Source organism: Macrosteles quadrilineatus, unplaced genomic scaffold (genome assembly GCF_028750875.1).
Source record: "Macrosteles quadrilineatus isolate MER2022 unplaced genomic scaffold, UCM_ALF_1.0 Scaffold_4__1_contigs__length_99947679, whole genome shotgun sequence".
Taxonomy (NCBI): Eukaryota; Metazoa; Arthropoda; class Insecta; order Hemiptera; family Cicadellidae; genus Macrosteles; species Macrosteles quadrilineatus.
The window spans coordinates 40,377,477-40,391,007 of record NW_026542597.1 but is presented as its reverse complement, the minus strand read 5'-3'; the positions used below and the strand labels follow the sequence as shown (position 1 = coordinate 40,391,007).

Below are 13,531 nucleotides of genomic sequence, written 5' to 3'. Positions count from 1 at the left end.
CAGTAAAGGCGAGTTTTTCGGAGTGTGGGAACTGTTTATGACGATTAGATTAAGGTATCTTGGTATCTACAATCTTAAAATTCTATGGGAAGAGAGGGAAAAAGGTCTGCGACTTAAGAAGAGGTGAAGGAAGTAGTAAGGTGAGCAGTGTGGAGTTTGGGAACTGGAAACCGTTTGTAGCAGTTAGATTAATGTATCTGCAATGCTGAATTGCTATGAGAAGGGATGGAAGCATGCCCGCAAAATAGAAAATGGCGAAAGAAGTAGTAAAGGTTAGCAGGGCGGAGTGTGGGCAATGTTTGTGACAATTAGATTAACGTATCTAAAATACTAAAATGCTATGAAAGTGATGAAAACAGGTCCACGATGTAGGAATTGGCTTAGGAAGTAATAAAGTATGGACATATTGTGAGAACCGTCTGTGGCAGTTAGATTAATGTATCCTCAATCCTAAAATGCTATGAGAAGGGAAGGAAACAGGCCCCACGACGTAGGAAGTGGTGAAGGAAGTAGTAAAGGCTGGCAGTGCAAAGTGAGGGAAGCGTTTGGGCAGTTAGATAAATATATCTAATACTTAAATGCTATGAGAAGGGAAGGAAACAGGCCTATGACGTAGGAAATGGTGAAGGAAGTAGTAAGGCTTGCAGTGCAGAGTGTGGGAACTGTCTTTGGCAATTACATTAATGTATCTGCAATCCTAAAATGCTATGGGAAGAGAGGTAAACAGGTCCACGACGTAGGGGGTGGTGAAGGAAGTAGTAAAGGTGGGCAGTGTTGAGTGTGGGAATGGATTAATGTATCTGCAATGCTAAAATGCTATGGGAAGAGACTGGTTAAAATGATGCACGAATCGTTACATATTTCGATACGTATTCAATCGTTTACAATAGAAATGTACAACTGAGTTGACAACAGCTGAGTTTTACTCCATAGAGGCTAAAAACGAATTTTATTCCCTAAAGAGTAAAAATGCTACTTTAGACCCGGAACGAATGCATCAATGACGACTGTTTTTACTGCAGTATGACAAAAACAATATAATATGAACCCTTGATGACTCCGCTCAATTTTGTGGATGCATCTGCGAACGCCACCTAGTTTACTTAACTTTTCAAAAACACAAATATTTGGCGCTTCTAAAGTTCAAACGTCGCTCTACAGTTTTCAATATTCGTACACGTTGTTGTCCGTGTCTCGCGGTGGGTTTGACCGATGACCGCGGAGATTTAACACCATTACAGATGATTGATTATCCAAAGTGGGCAGTGTAGCCGCCTCCCTGCTGAACAGATTGTCATCAAACACTTTGTTCAAAACTATTTTTAAAATGTCTTTAATTGTTTTTATATTTAAATTACACCACATTAAACTAGTAGGCTATCACTGCTATACATGGAATATGTTTAACAGCCCGTAGTATCGTAGTCTATAGTAACTGATTAACTCGTGCAGGGAGAGCATGCAAAAGAGAATTAATCACACAAGAAAATGTTTATTTTAGAGAATTAGTGGGTTCTTCTTCCCACCTAAAACTAATAGAATTCTTTAATCCTATTGTGAGAATCACTCTTCCGTGTATACTATTAAATCTAAAATTGTCAATGTTCATCGATTGATAAAATAATATACTGTAATCAGTAGTTTTTTAATAATTATTTTATTTTAAAAACTATGTTCGTGTAGAACCTCAGGGTAAAAACGATTCCCACTTGGTTCCTGTAGCACCCATTTTGGGGCATACAGAATTCCAGAGAAAAGAAAAAAAACACTTATTTGACTGTCAATTCAAATGAAAATTTAACCAGTTTGTAATAGAACCTTTTTAGTTAATCCCTTGCTCTTGAGCTATTTGGCCTTAAGTCTATTTTAGTTGTTTTCCGTGTATTTTAATGAAATTCTTATATTATTGAAAACATTCAACATCTACAGTAATTTTTTGTAGCTAAAATGCTAGACAAGTTTAGTATCCAACCTTTTTTTTGGGATTATCTGAGTTGTATACGTTAAGAAAATAATTGAAACCCGAAAATGATTGAGCACATCAGTTCACCAATCAACAACAATTGTTGCAGACAAACCAAAGATGAATCGACATACAAAGTTTCACTTCCATTTCCGTCCAAGTTCTCAGTTACCCATTTGTCAATTTTCGCTGATTTACGACATAAAATACAAATATGACAATCTTGTAAAGTGATTAAATGTTTTTTTAATCAAACTTTTACCGGCACACAAAAACCTACTAAATATATTGTATTTAGTGTATTGAAATCTTGTGATTCAAAGACACACTGTATAAACTGCACTAATTGATTACTTCTCCTATCTTGCAATGATAAACAACGAACAGATGACTTGTTCCGCAGCCAATCAAAACAGTGCTGTTAATCTAACGCTTCAATGACGTCAACAATACAGGCTCATCAACTACCGCAACACTAATTTACGTACTTTGACAATACTTGTCACCGTGTTTTAGCTAAGTACTCCTCACTTTAATTAGATTTGGACTTCAAAAACCTTCTCCAGGCAAGGTTTGAACGTCTTTTTTTCGAGCAACCGATTCAACTATTTAATTTTTTAGAGTTTTACCATCCCAATCATATTTCTCGGTCGTTAAAACTTTGCCGACCTTGGTAACTAGGTTGTCTCAGCCGCGTCATCTTATAAATATGGGAGGCGGAAGTAGCGGGAACGGGGTAGGGGGAGACGACTGCCATTCTGTTATCAGCTGGTGGACTGTACTGATAGTGATAGGTGTGGTGTTGTAGGAGAGGAAGTTCAAGAAGGGCTCCACACTCCCTTCCTCCTGGACCTCGACCCTTGGACACCATGATCACCCCAGGGGCCCCAAGGCTGCCGGACCCTGAGCCAAAGCAGAATGGAGTTCACTTCCAAGCCGAGATCAGCAGAAACCGCAGGGACTACAGGGATGAATTGGAAGGTAAGGTTGAATCACGTGACTGAAATAGCAATGTACTTTGGGTACGAATTGTAAGATGAATATGAATGTAGGGAGAGTTAAGAATGAAGTAGATGACTTTATTATTAATTGTTTTTTCCCATTTGAGATGGGGAGGCCAATAGTGCTTATTTTGACCCAAATGTGAGTGAAGGATGGGTCAAGAATGAAGTGTAATGATCTGTGGAGCTTTGTTACTGACTAACATGTGTATAACTGTTTCTGAAGCCAGGGTAATTTATTAAAAACCAAATGATACAGGGCAGCTGGGTCAAATTGTCAACTATTTAAACATGCTGTTAACGTTTTAAGGAATAAACTAGCAGAACTTTTGATTGCTAGGAGAGCACTTTATCCACTCAGCTGGTCAGCTACAAGTGCTTTGTGAATTCGAAAATTTTTATTTTCTCAACCACGAATACTAGAACAGAAACTGTTTGGAAACATAAACAAATGATGTTACTGGCCCGAAAGTGAACATTGCTTAAATGGAGCTGTCTAAAACCATATGTTAATGTTATTAGTATATGATTTGGGCCAGTTACGTAATTTGTTTATGTATATGATCCATACGGTTTTCTTTTCTAATATCCATGCCTACAACCCTACATAATTGAATTACTTCCACATTGAGCATCCAGAAAAGGGAATTCAATGAATTAAACATCCATAATTGAAATTCATCTAGTAATAAATACAGAGATGAATAATTAATTTAATACTGCATAGTAAATTATACAATAACGAGGAGACCCGTGCGCAAATTTCGCAATTTAATGTGGTTTCAAAACGTTTCCAAGGGAAAAATTATCCAATCCATTTTTACTTTGAAAGATTATATTTTAAGACATTATATTTATTTATTTTTATTTTAGATATACACCATAATAGCGATTCATCTCCCCCAATCAGGTTGCAGTAATCGAAAAATATCCCATTTAAAATCCACGTCAATAAACTGTTTCGTCTCTTGTTTATAATCTGACTGGGTTAAATATTTAACTGAGGGATCAGCTGTTCATATCCAAACCGTTATAAAGGAAGTTGGTCAGCAACACTGAATCTTTGAAAGTCAACTCTAGAAACAAATAGCTCAAAAGAATTACCAATATATCGTACCATTCGTCCATTTGCTGGATCATAGGATTTAAAATGACACCTCAACTTAAAAAAATCTTTTCAATAGGACGGCTAGAAAAGGGATGTAAAAGAGAACCCCCTTTTTTAAGTGTATAGATATTAAATATTATGGTATGAGTTTTTTTTTATCGACCATAATACAGGTTCAAAAGTTAACAGCGAATTAAGATTATTAAATTAAATTATTGTTTAAATAATTATTAAATTAAATTATTGTTTAAATAATTATTAAATTAAATTATTGTTTAAATAATTATTAAATTAAATTAAATTAAATTAAATTATTGAATTAAATTAAAATTAATCGGTTAATGAAATGACTTTTTCAAATACTATACAGTTTTACGATACAAGTAGTATTCAAGTTGCTACCATAATACTAAACACTAAATGACTTCCCCACAATATGTATTTACGAAGGCGGGTTAGAGGGGCCAGTCAGATCTTTTAAAAAAATACTTTTAAACCTAAAATTTATTTAAACATTTACCCATATTTTTTCTATCAGCTTTTGATATTGTCGAATTAAATATTACTGTAAAAAATTACGTGCTGTGGTCAGTTTGAATAGGTTTCTTTAGCCCTTTAAGGAGCAAAACGATACATAATGTATTTTACTGATTTATGATGACTTCAATCCCTACCCCTTCTATTTTATCATAGTCTATTTTCATCCATACAAGTCTGATGATCTGCTGATACATAATTCAATTAAGTTTACTATTGCATTTCAAATATGTTTGAGTTACAGTAACAGTATTCAATTACGGGAAAGAAACTATTACGTGGAAAAATTTAACTTCCAATAGCCTGGGACGGTGGCGTCTTCCTGTAATCCTGCTACTAGGAGGCCACGAAATGTGGGTATTTATAGGCATGCACTGTGGATGCGATACTCCCTGGTGCGGATTTACGTCCGCACTAGTGAGTACTAAGACTATCCGCAGTACTATCCTGATAATTCGACCAATTCGTTAATACCAAGGCAAACCTGTGGTTCGGATTCCACTATAAATTGTAGGTCCCTTAGTTTCCATTAGCTGTATGGGCTATGAATTAAAAGCTGTGTCTAAGGAGTATGCTGGCCTTAGTCACTAACAAGACTACAAGATCGCACCACTCATCCTACACTTATGCCCATTCAAACTTGCCTTAAAATACCTACTTTGTTGCCATTCCAATGAAAATGATTAAAAAATATTAAACTATTAAAGTTATTATTGCTAGATGGATCCAAATACTTAAACAAATGCTGCAGTCTGCGTCTAGAAGCTACCTAGTCTAAGTGCTTAGTTTTCTGGACTGACAATATCATGTCATACAAAAATAGATAGGGATCGTCAAATGTGATTGCTAACAGCATGTTTAGAGTTATGACCTTCTAATTTGAATATGACTAGCAATGTATAATTAAATACCCAAATATTTAACTGAAATAATATTCTAATCATAATGATTATATTAATAAAAACAGTCCAGGAGGAATGCTCAGCTTTCAAATTTTGGTAAATTTTGAACCAATAAAATCATCTGTATGCGCCAGAACCTATGGTAACTATGGTAACCACTGCACAGCTGACAGTCCATATTTAATTATTTTTTTCTATGCTATTACGCGCTAACTCCAGCTGTAAGGATAGCATCTTGCTTTCCTCTAGTCATAAGTTAAACACCTCTTTTGTTTAGGATCGGTTTACAATCAGCTGTGATATTTATTTATTCTTTTTTGTTTATGTTTACGATTTCCGTTGTTATTTCGTTGCCAAAGTAGTAACCATCAAGGCTCATTGTTAAAAGAGTTTTAGTCTTTCAATTTCCTTTTTTTATTAGATTTTCGTTGTCAGTTATGACTAGTCTACATGAAACACGTTTTTAGGCCAGAAATCATTATTTACAACATTTGAAGGAAACCGTCGAAGCCGTTTTCGTGATCTTTGTGCAAGCATACATACATTTAAATATTCTTCGTATGTATAGGAATAGGATACTCTTTTTTTTTCTCTTAAAAGAATATAGTAAAACATTTAATTTTCTGGAACTTTCTTGAAAATGTCGAACAAATTTAAAATGGTTCTGTTATCTTGTAATCATTACTTTTATACGCTATTTTAAGCCCAAACAACCTTTTCATAAGAATATTAAAATTGTAAAATTATTTAACGACCTAATTTTTTACCTATGTTAAAAAATAATCTGAAAAGTGTACAAATTAGGTTGTTTACCCGTGATATGCAATCGATGATTATCGACGAAGATTTTTGATCATTAACAAGAATCAATAGCAATAACAAATTTGTTAAACTGTTACACCATTGGTGATTTGGTAAAAATTTGCCAAAGTATGATCAATAATTACAGTTTCACATACCAAAGGTGGAATAACATTAAATCATTTCAAGATCGTATCAATATTAACCAACGATTTGTCTAAACAAAAATACAAAAAAGCAAAGTTTACTAACATAACACAGCTTTTGGCATAACAGTTAATAAAGTGGACTCCAAGCAATTTGTTTGTTGTAAATATTAACATCGCTCCAGATTTTTTTTTTCAATTTTTAACATAAATTAGGGTTAGAAGATTTTACTAAAAATCTTGACAGAATGAGACATTTAAGTATAAGAATAAGTTGGTTATTTTTTCACTTCCATGTTTTCTTGGTTGATGCAGATATTTTGTGTCATTTTCAAATTTAAAATGACATTTGGTAAAAGTATTTGTAGAAGAGAAATTGCGTTTAAAGTAGCCGTTTCTTAGAAGTTCTTAGACTTGAAAGGATTTTCATAACAGCATTGTTAACTTTAGAACTTTAGAGAAGAAGTAAAATTGTAATCATTCGAGCTTCAAATAATCAGCTGTTCAGGGCAATTTAATTGTTGAGTGGTGCAATTAGTGTTTGGTACAATGTTTCGTCGCATCACTGTCAGTGGCAATGAGAGGTTATAAACGAAAACATAACCTCTCTTAGAAGTTATGAGTATTGATTTTAGTAATTAAAATACTATCGTAGGTAAAGTAGTGTACGCAACTCGCGTAAATAGTGCTAACGACACTATCTTTACGTAATCGTAGCGTAAACTACTTCATATACTTCAATTGACCTACCGAAGCAAAGTGTTACCGTCAAAGAACATACCTTACTTTAAGGGTGGATTATTGCAAACTATAGTTTTTTATGCCTCATAAATTCTATATACTATAATGATTTAACAAATACAAAATAAAATCACACTAATTGTACAGCTCTCACTGAGAAGCGCTTTCAACAATGTAGACGTTAAGTTGAAAAACTACTTTAGTACCTTCAGTAGGCAAAGTTTTATCAGTAATAGTTTGGGTAGCCTAACTTAAACTTTCAGAGTTTTATTTCGTACTTATATTTACACATTCCATACATTTTTTTTTGTTTTTTTTCGCAATTTTCCTAAATCTTTTGAAATATTGTTCAGATTGGAGATTAAATATTTTTCTCTCCGTCACAGAAATTGTTGTGGACTTAAAAAGAATGTCTAAATAATGGTCTAATGGTTTTCAAGAATTAATTAATTTTATTAAAACTTTAAAACCCGGCTGACAAACATATGATTATTCCGATCTAAATTACTTTTCACGATGAAAAGTCTTCACTCTAAGATATCATACTCGAATCGAGAAAGTACCAATAAGCGCATTAAATAATCACAAATTAAGAAATTAAAGCATCAATAAACTGCAATAACCCTGAACTTAAGTTTTTTTAGATATATTGAAATGAAATACCGCCGGCACTTCTGCAATGTTGACAATGACCTGATTAAAATTCTGACGATAGCTTTTTTGTCCAAAGTTTCCCTCTATATTAATTCCTTACCTTCAAATCAAGGCCTGTAACTCCGTATAACAAAGGAAAGATTAAGCAGGTTAAGAACTAACCATTATGAACTACTAAAGAACTAAATTTAATTACAGTACTGTATTACTGGTTGTTCTGCACGTACCTAGCCACAGGGAGAGAACGCAGAGAAGATATAGTGATTCTTTACCACCTTGTCCAATGCTGGTTTAAGCACTTGTTCTTGATGTAAACGAAAGTTGTATCAATGTCCATGCCACAAGGAAAAATTCTCTACAGTTGCGTTTTCTTCCCAATTGGAACACAAGGCTCCGTCCACTCCGTCCAAACTCTATGGTTCTTGTGTCACTTACTTAATTATGTATACACAACATTGATTGCTGTGTGTTGAAAAATAAATGATACTGAACTAATAAGTAAATAATTTAAATTTAATTCAAAGGTTTGTACGTTATCCCACATTATAAGAAAAACGCACTGTAACTTTTCTTGGTGGAATGTAGAAATACATGGTAAAATCAAAAGGAAGGGAAAAGTAAACAAACAAACTAAAAAACAAATCTTAACAGCTGATGTTTTGTTTAATATTAAAATGTGATTAAATACCTCCACTTAATTGAGGTTTTTTTGGGGACGTTTCGCATCAACATCTTCCATTCAAGTATACGGTTGATACGTGTACGGCTTATGGTTTTCTCAAAAGTTCAGCTTCTTGTTAGCTTTATTATATAGAATCATTATATTTTAGACGAAAGTACAATATCACATCTACCAACATACAATTATATTGATTTAAAAAGTAGTCTAAAAATGAAATTAAAATTTCGCCCAGTTTTGAAAATGATATTTAGTACAAAGTCCATTGGGAAATAAATTTACTCGAGATATTTTCTCTGAAATTCAAATATAAAGTTTTACCGGCCATTAGCACAGCAGATGATCAAACAGTTAAGTCGTTAATTAAACAGTCAGTTTGTCCAACAATATAATTAACATTTTGTCTCTCGTTTTTCAGTTAAACCTAAATTTATTGCTGTAACATTTTCACACCTTAATTATGATTAATATCTAGTTTTTATTTAACAACTCAGAACTCTGTTAGTTATTTATATTGATTTGATTCATTACATTAAAAAAAGTGTTTTCTCACAATCATTTACACGATTTTACAAACATCTTTACACAATATTTTTTCGTTCCGTTAAATTAATTTTGTTTTTGGTAAAGATGATATTTAACATTTTCAGGTCCATGAGGCTTAGAAAACAGTTCTCTTGTTATTTACTTTTAGAGGAGTATGTACTTGGATGGTTTGCATCCGGTCTAATTAAAATGTTATGAAAATAGATCACTTCCTTTCTTTATATTACGCTAATCAATAACATTGACATAGTGGAGTGAGCTGGTCTAGAGGTAGAACGCGGGGCTTCGGTGCCTGAGGTCCCGGGTTCAAATCCCGCCAATCACCAATGGATTTTATCCATATGATAATGCCGCAACCCACTACAGTAGTACCATTAGCTATACACCTAGTACTAGCCTGAAGTAATGTGTAAAACGGTTCTGGACTATAACTAGCGTCGTAGGATGGGACACAAAACACCCCTATTAACGTAGACAACTCAAACAACAGAGGCCATACCTAATTATTTAATTTCGCACTATGTAACTAAATATTCTATTACATGTCTTTCAAACTTGCGGATAATAGCACTTTAGAAAAAAATATTTCTCAAGCCAACAACAATGGACTTTTATTTCGTTCTTTACGAAACAAATAACAGACATCAGACATTGATCCAATAAAAAAAAAAAAATCTTTACAGGAAAAGCAAAAGCCAATATTCTTGGATTTGAAGCAAAGGAATTGTCTCAATCCTTTGATTGTAAGGCTTCACTCCTCCAAGACTAATTTGTCAGGTTTCATAAGTACAAAGCGTGACGATTCTTTGTTTTAAGAGAATAATTCTTGTCTTCGGTAAAGTTTCTTTGCCACGCATTTCGAGTGAAGATTGTGACCTTATTTTATAAGAACACAGAACTTTTAGTGCATCTAACGTCTAATAGTATTGTATTTTTATTATAATGGTTTTGAGGCAACTGCAATGGTAGTGATAAAGACTAGCTGTTACCCACGGGCCTCACCCCGTTTGACTTCATAAGTATTAATATAACTAACTATTGATTGGTTAAGTTTGCGGTAAAAACTACATCTCCAAGCTTGAGTATCATAGACCTTCCGACTCGATTTGTACAGCAGCTCTGAAATTTATTTTCTTGGCTTTTTATGTTAGTGCTAAAGCTGTTTAGCTGCTAACTCATGCTTTCCAATTTGTATTTTGTTTATATAAATGTCATCATATTTACTTATTGTTAAATGTAAAAAAGATTGTAAATAAAACTAAGTTTTATGTTAAAACAAAATGCTGAAGTATACAAAACAAAATACAGTAATCCAAACAATCACACATGATTTTAATAAGGTAGGTAATAAATTAAAAGAATACCAAGCAATAAGTACAGCTGTCTTTATTAAGCGTTTTTCTGGTACACTAGCTTTTCAGAACAACAACTTTCATCACTATGCTAAATATCTTATTCTACTATTTGGCCGTTATACACTTGGACAATGGTTACAATTTTGTTTTTGTTTTCTATACATTAGGTATGTAAGAAGTTCCCTTTAGAAAGGAATTACGACCTTAAAGGGCAATTTATGAAATAATGGATAGTTTCGCGCAAGGTTTCTCGTCATGACGAACATTTTAAGTATATGGTTTATGGGGTGTGTGAATTTCAGCAGGGGGCAGGTTTTCTCAAAAGCTCATGGGTATTTTGGGATTTATATGTGGATATAAAATAATAGATGAGTAATAGATCAAAAATTACAGCAACACAAAACAAATTATAAAGTATTATGTAACTACTGTAGATATTTGATAGGGTTTATAAATTTATTTTTATATTTTAGTTCTCTTTTAACTAAGATTAATTTGCTAAACCATGATATAAAACTAATTTAAATCTATCTATAATCTGTCGAGCGGTTTCGGAGTCCATAAAGGACAAACAAACAAACATACATACAAACAAACATACATTGGATTTTATATACTGTATATATGTAGATTAAAGTGATACAAACAAATTTTATGTAAATGATAAAATTGCATTAACCAAATAAAAATATAGGCATATAACACATCAAAATGAACCTCAGAGTGTGTAGATTTGCCGAAAAGTATTGATGTAAAAGAATTCTCTTAGGGCCCCGCCCCATAGACCGATTTTCAGCCTTAGTTTAAGACGTTTAAGATATTCGATTAAATGAGTGAACAGCTGGCCAATGCAATTGAAAATAGTTTGTTTATTTACATTTCTGTACTTATTGTATTATTTACTTTTGTGTTCTTTAAAAAAGTGCGGTCAATTATTAACATTGATAATATTTCTAGTAGTATACTATACTATACTATAGATACTATTTCTATACAAGTGCGTGCTTTAAGGTGTTTGAATGACGATGAATTTGAGATGAACAAAACATGTCTTTTGGTCGTCCAAGAAGTAAGTCGTCGTGAAAGAGAGTGGCGAGTTCGTGTACAACCGTACCCACCTCGGCCACCTCAGAATGTGGTACTGTATGAGGTATAAGGTCCCGCTGCTTTTAACATTCCTTTTGATGAGAACTTTTCAAACTTTAAACCCCTTGAATGAAATATTTAGAAATTTTAGTGCACGGTATTTTAAATATGAGAAATCTAGGAATCATTATAGGTACCCTGTGTTTTCATTTGTAACATTTGGTGCTGGCGTTAAGACATCCTGAGGGTAATGGGCCCTATTGTTTTACTGTATGTGGACAGGTCCATCACTACGCGGGTGATCTCTATACGTCAGGCCCTCGAACTCTTTAAGGACAACTTTATGTTCTTGATGTAAGTGATGCTACTAACAAAAGAATGGAGAACAACTTAAACGAGTTAGATCAGACAATTTTGCAGGAATTGGGAGACACAAATAACGCGAGATTGTATAAGAATAATCTACACCAAGTTATGCTAGAGGAAAGTGTTGTTGCACAAAGGGAGAGCCGACCAGTTAGATAGTATATTTTAGCATTTCATTCTTGTTGTACATAATTAATTACATTATGACCAAAAAATGTTATTGCATGGAATATGTACAATTTTGTGCTTTGTTTAAATTTCTTGACTAGTTTGTCACACAAATTACTAAGTTTTTCTGTAATGTCCTACACCACTGGTATTGGTTACGTCTTTGTTTGTTATAATCCTGGTCTTGTTTTATTTAACGTTAATATTTTGTTGAACGCATAATTACAGTAATTATAGCCCATTGACGAATGGCATCTTAGTAGTCCAGGGTCCATTTTGTTCTGGAACGAACCAACAGCCTTCAGATTCCATGGCAAGCACTTTAACCATTCGTTATACAAGTTTTAATAAACAACGTGTGATTCCATGGAGGGTCACTAGACTCATCTTCAACGGTCAGCTTCAGAAAGAGCCATTGAGAACATGTCGTTTCTAGTAACATTTCTCATGAATGGAACTGTTTATTTACGTAGGCCGGAAGAGGTTTATGCATTATGTATAGCTTTGAGCAAACGTGGACTGGTCTCCTATAGATAACACTGATACAATGTAGATTTGTGTGAACTCTCGTACAAGCTAAGTATACACCTTATTTCACAAAACAGTAGTCTGAACTATAATAAATAGTAATAAATAATAATAATAATAAATAATAATAACATTCCTACAGCTGTTATTTGAAACCATTTAAATGAAGCTACAGACAATTCTTCATAAAACAGTTGCTTCATACTGATCAATAAACTATTTCTTGCCATGGAGCCTTTGAATTACATTGAGAAAAATGCATTTTGTTTTGGTTACTATAAAAAATGTATTTTAACGTTTGACCTGATTTGTGTATACAGTAATTCTGTTATTAGTATTGAATATTCTGACTTACAAAAACCAAAGCAATCGTAAAACAGGTCTAAATATAAATTAAATGCAATTATTCCTTGCACCACTTTTAGCTGAACCAATCTTTCATATACATATTTCATTTGCAGATGTGGAATGTTTATTAATATTCTCTACCCAGTTACTATATCATATCAATACTATTATGCCTGCTTCGGAAAGTCCTAGAGGAAGATGATTTGCAATTTCGACTAGGCTATATCTTGAGCAAACAAAACCCCTACATGACTTACACCACTTTAAGCTGAACCAATCTTTTATATACTATTTTCCAAAGGTACTATACGTGTTAACAACCAATTTTCCACTTTTGAGAGATTTTTTAGTGCTGGTAGCTGAGGAATAACTTTCATATTGTTCCAAAAGGCTTGAGACGTTACTGCATTTCTTTTTATAATGTAGAAGTACACCGATTGCAAGAAAACGATGATGTCTGACAAGTCAATGTATCTAGAAAAGACAATTAGTTTTTCATTAGGCCTAATGTAATGGACAACTCTTTCCTTCTTAAGGAATATCTAAAAATGTTTATTTTCATACCCATTGATTATGTAACCTGAACAGGTGACTCAAGCAGT

General features: G+C 33.3%; 1 protein-coding gene across 1 annotated transcript in view; it reads left to right on the top strand.

Moving 5' to 3' along the window:
• The window catches only part of LOC128993280 (acyl-CoA synthetase short-chain family member 3, mitochondrial), a 78,140-nt gene that overhangs the window by 36,971 nt on the left and 27,638 nt on the right, over positions 1–13,531 (top strand). The window contains exon 2 of the mRNA XM_054417071.1: positions 2,772–2,944. Coding sequence (XP_054273046.1) covers positions 2,833–2,944 — 112 coding nt within the window. The 5' untranslated portion in view covers positions 2,772–2,832. The remainder of the gene's footprint in view (positions 1–2,771; positions 2,945–13,531) is intronic.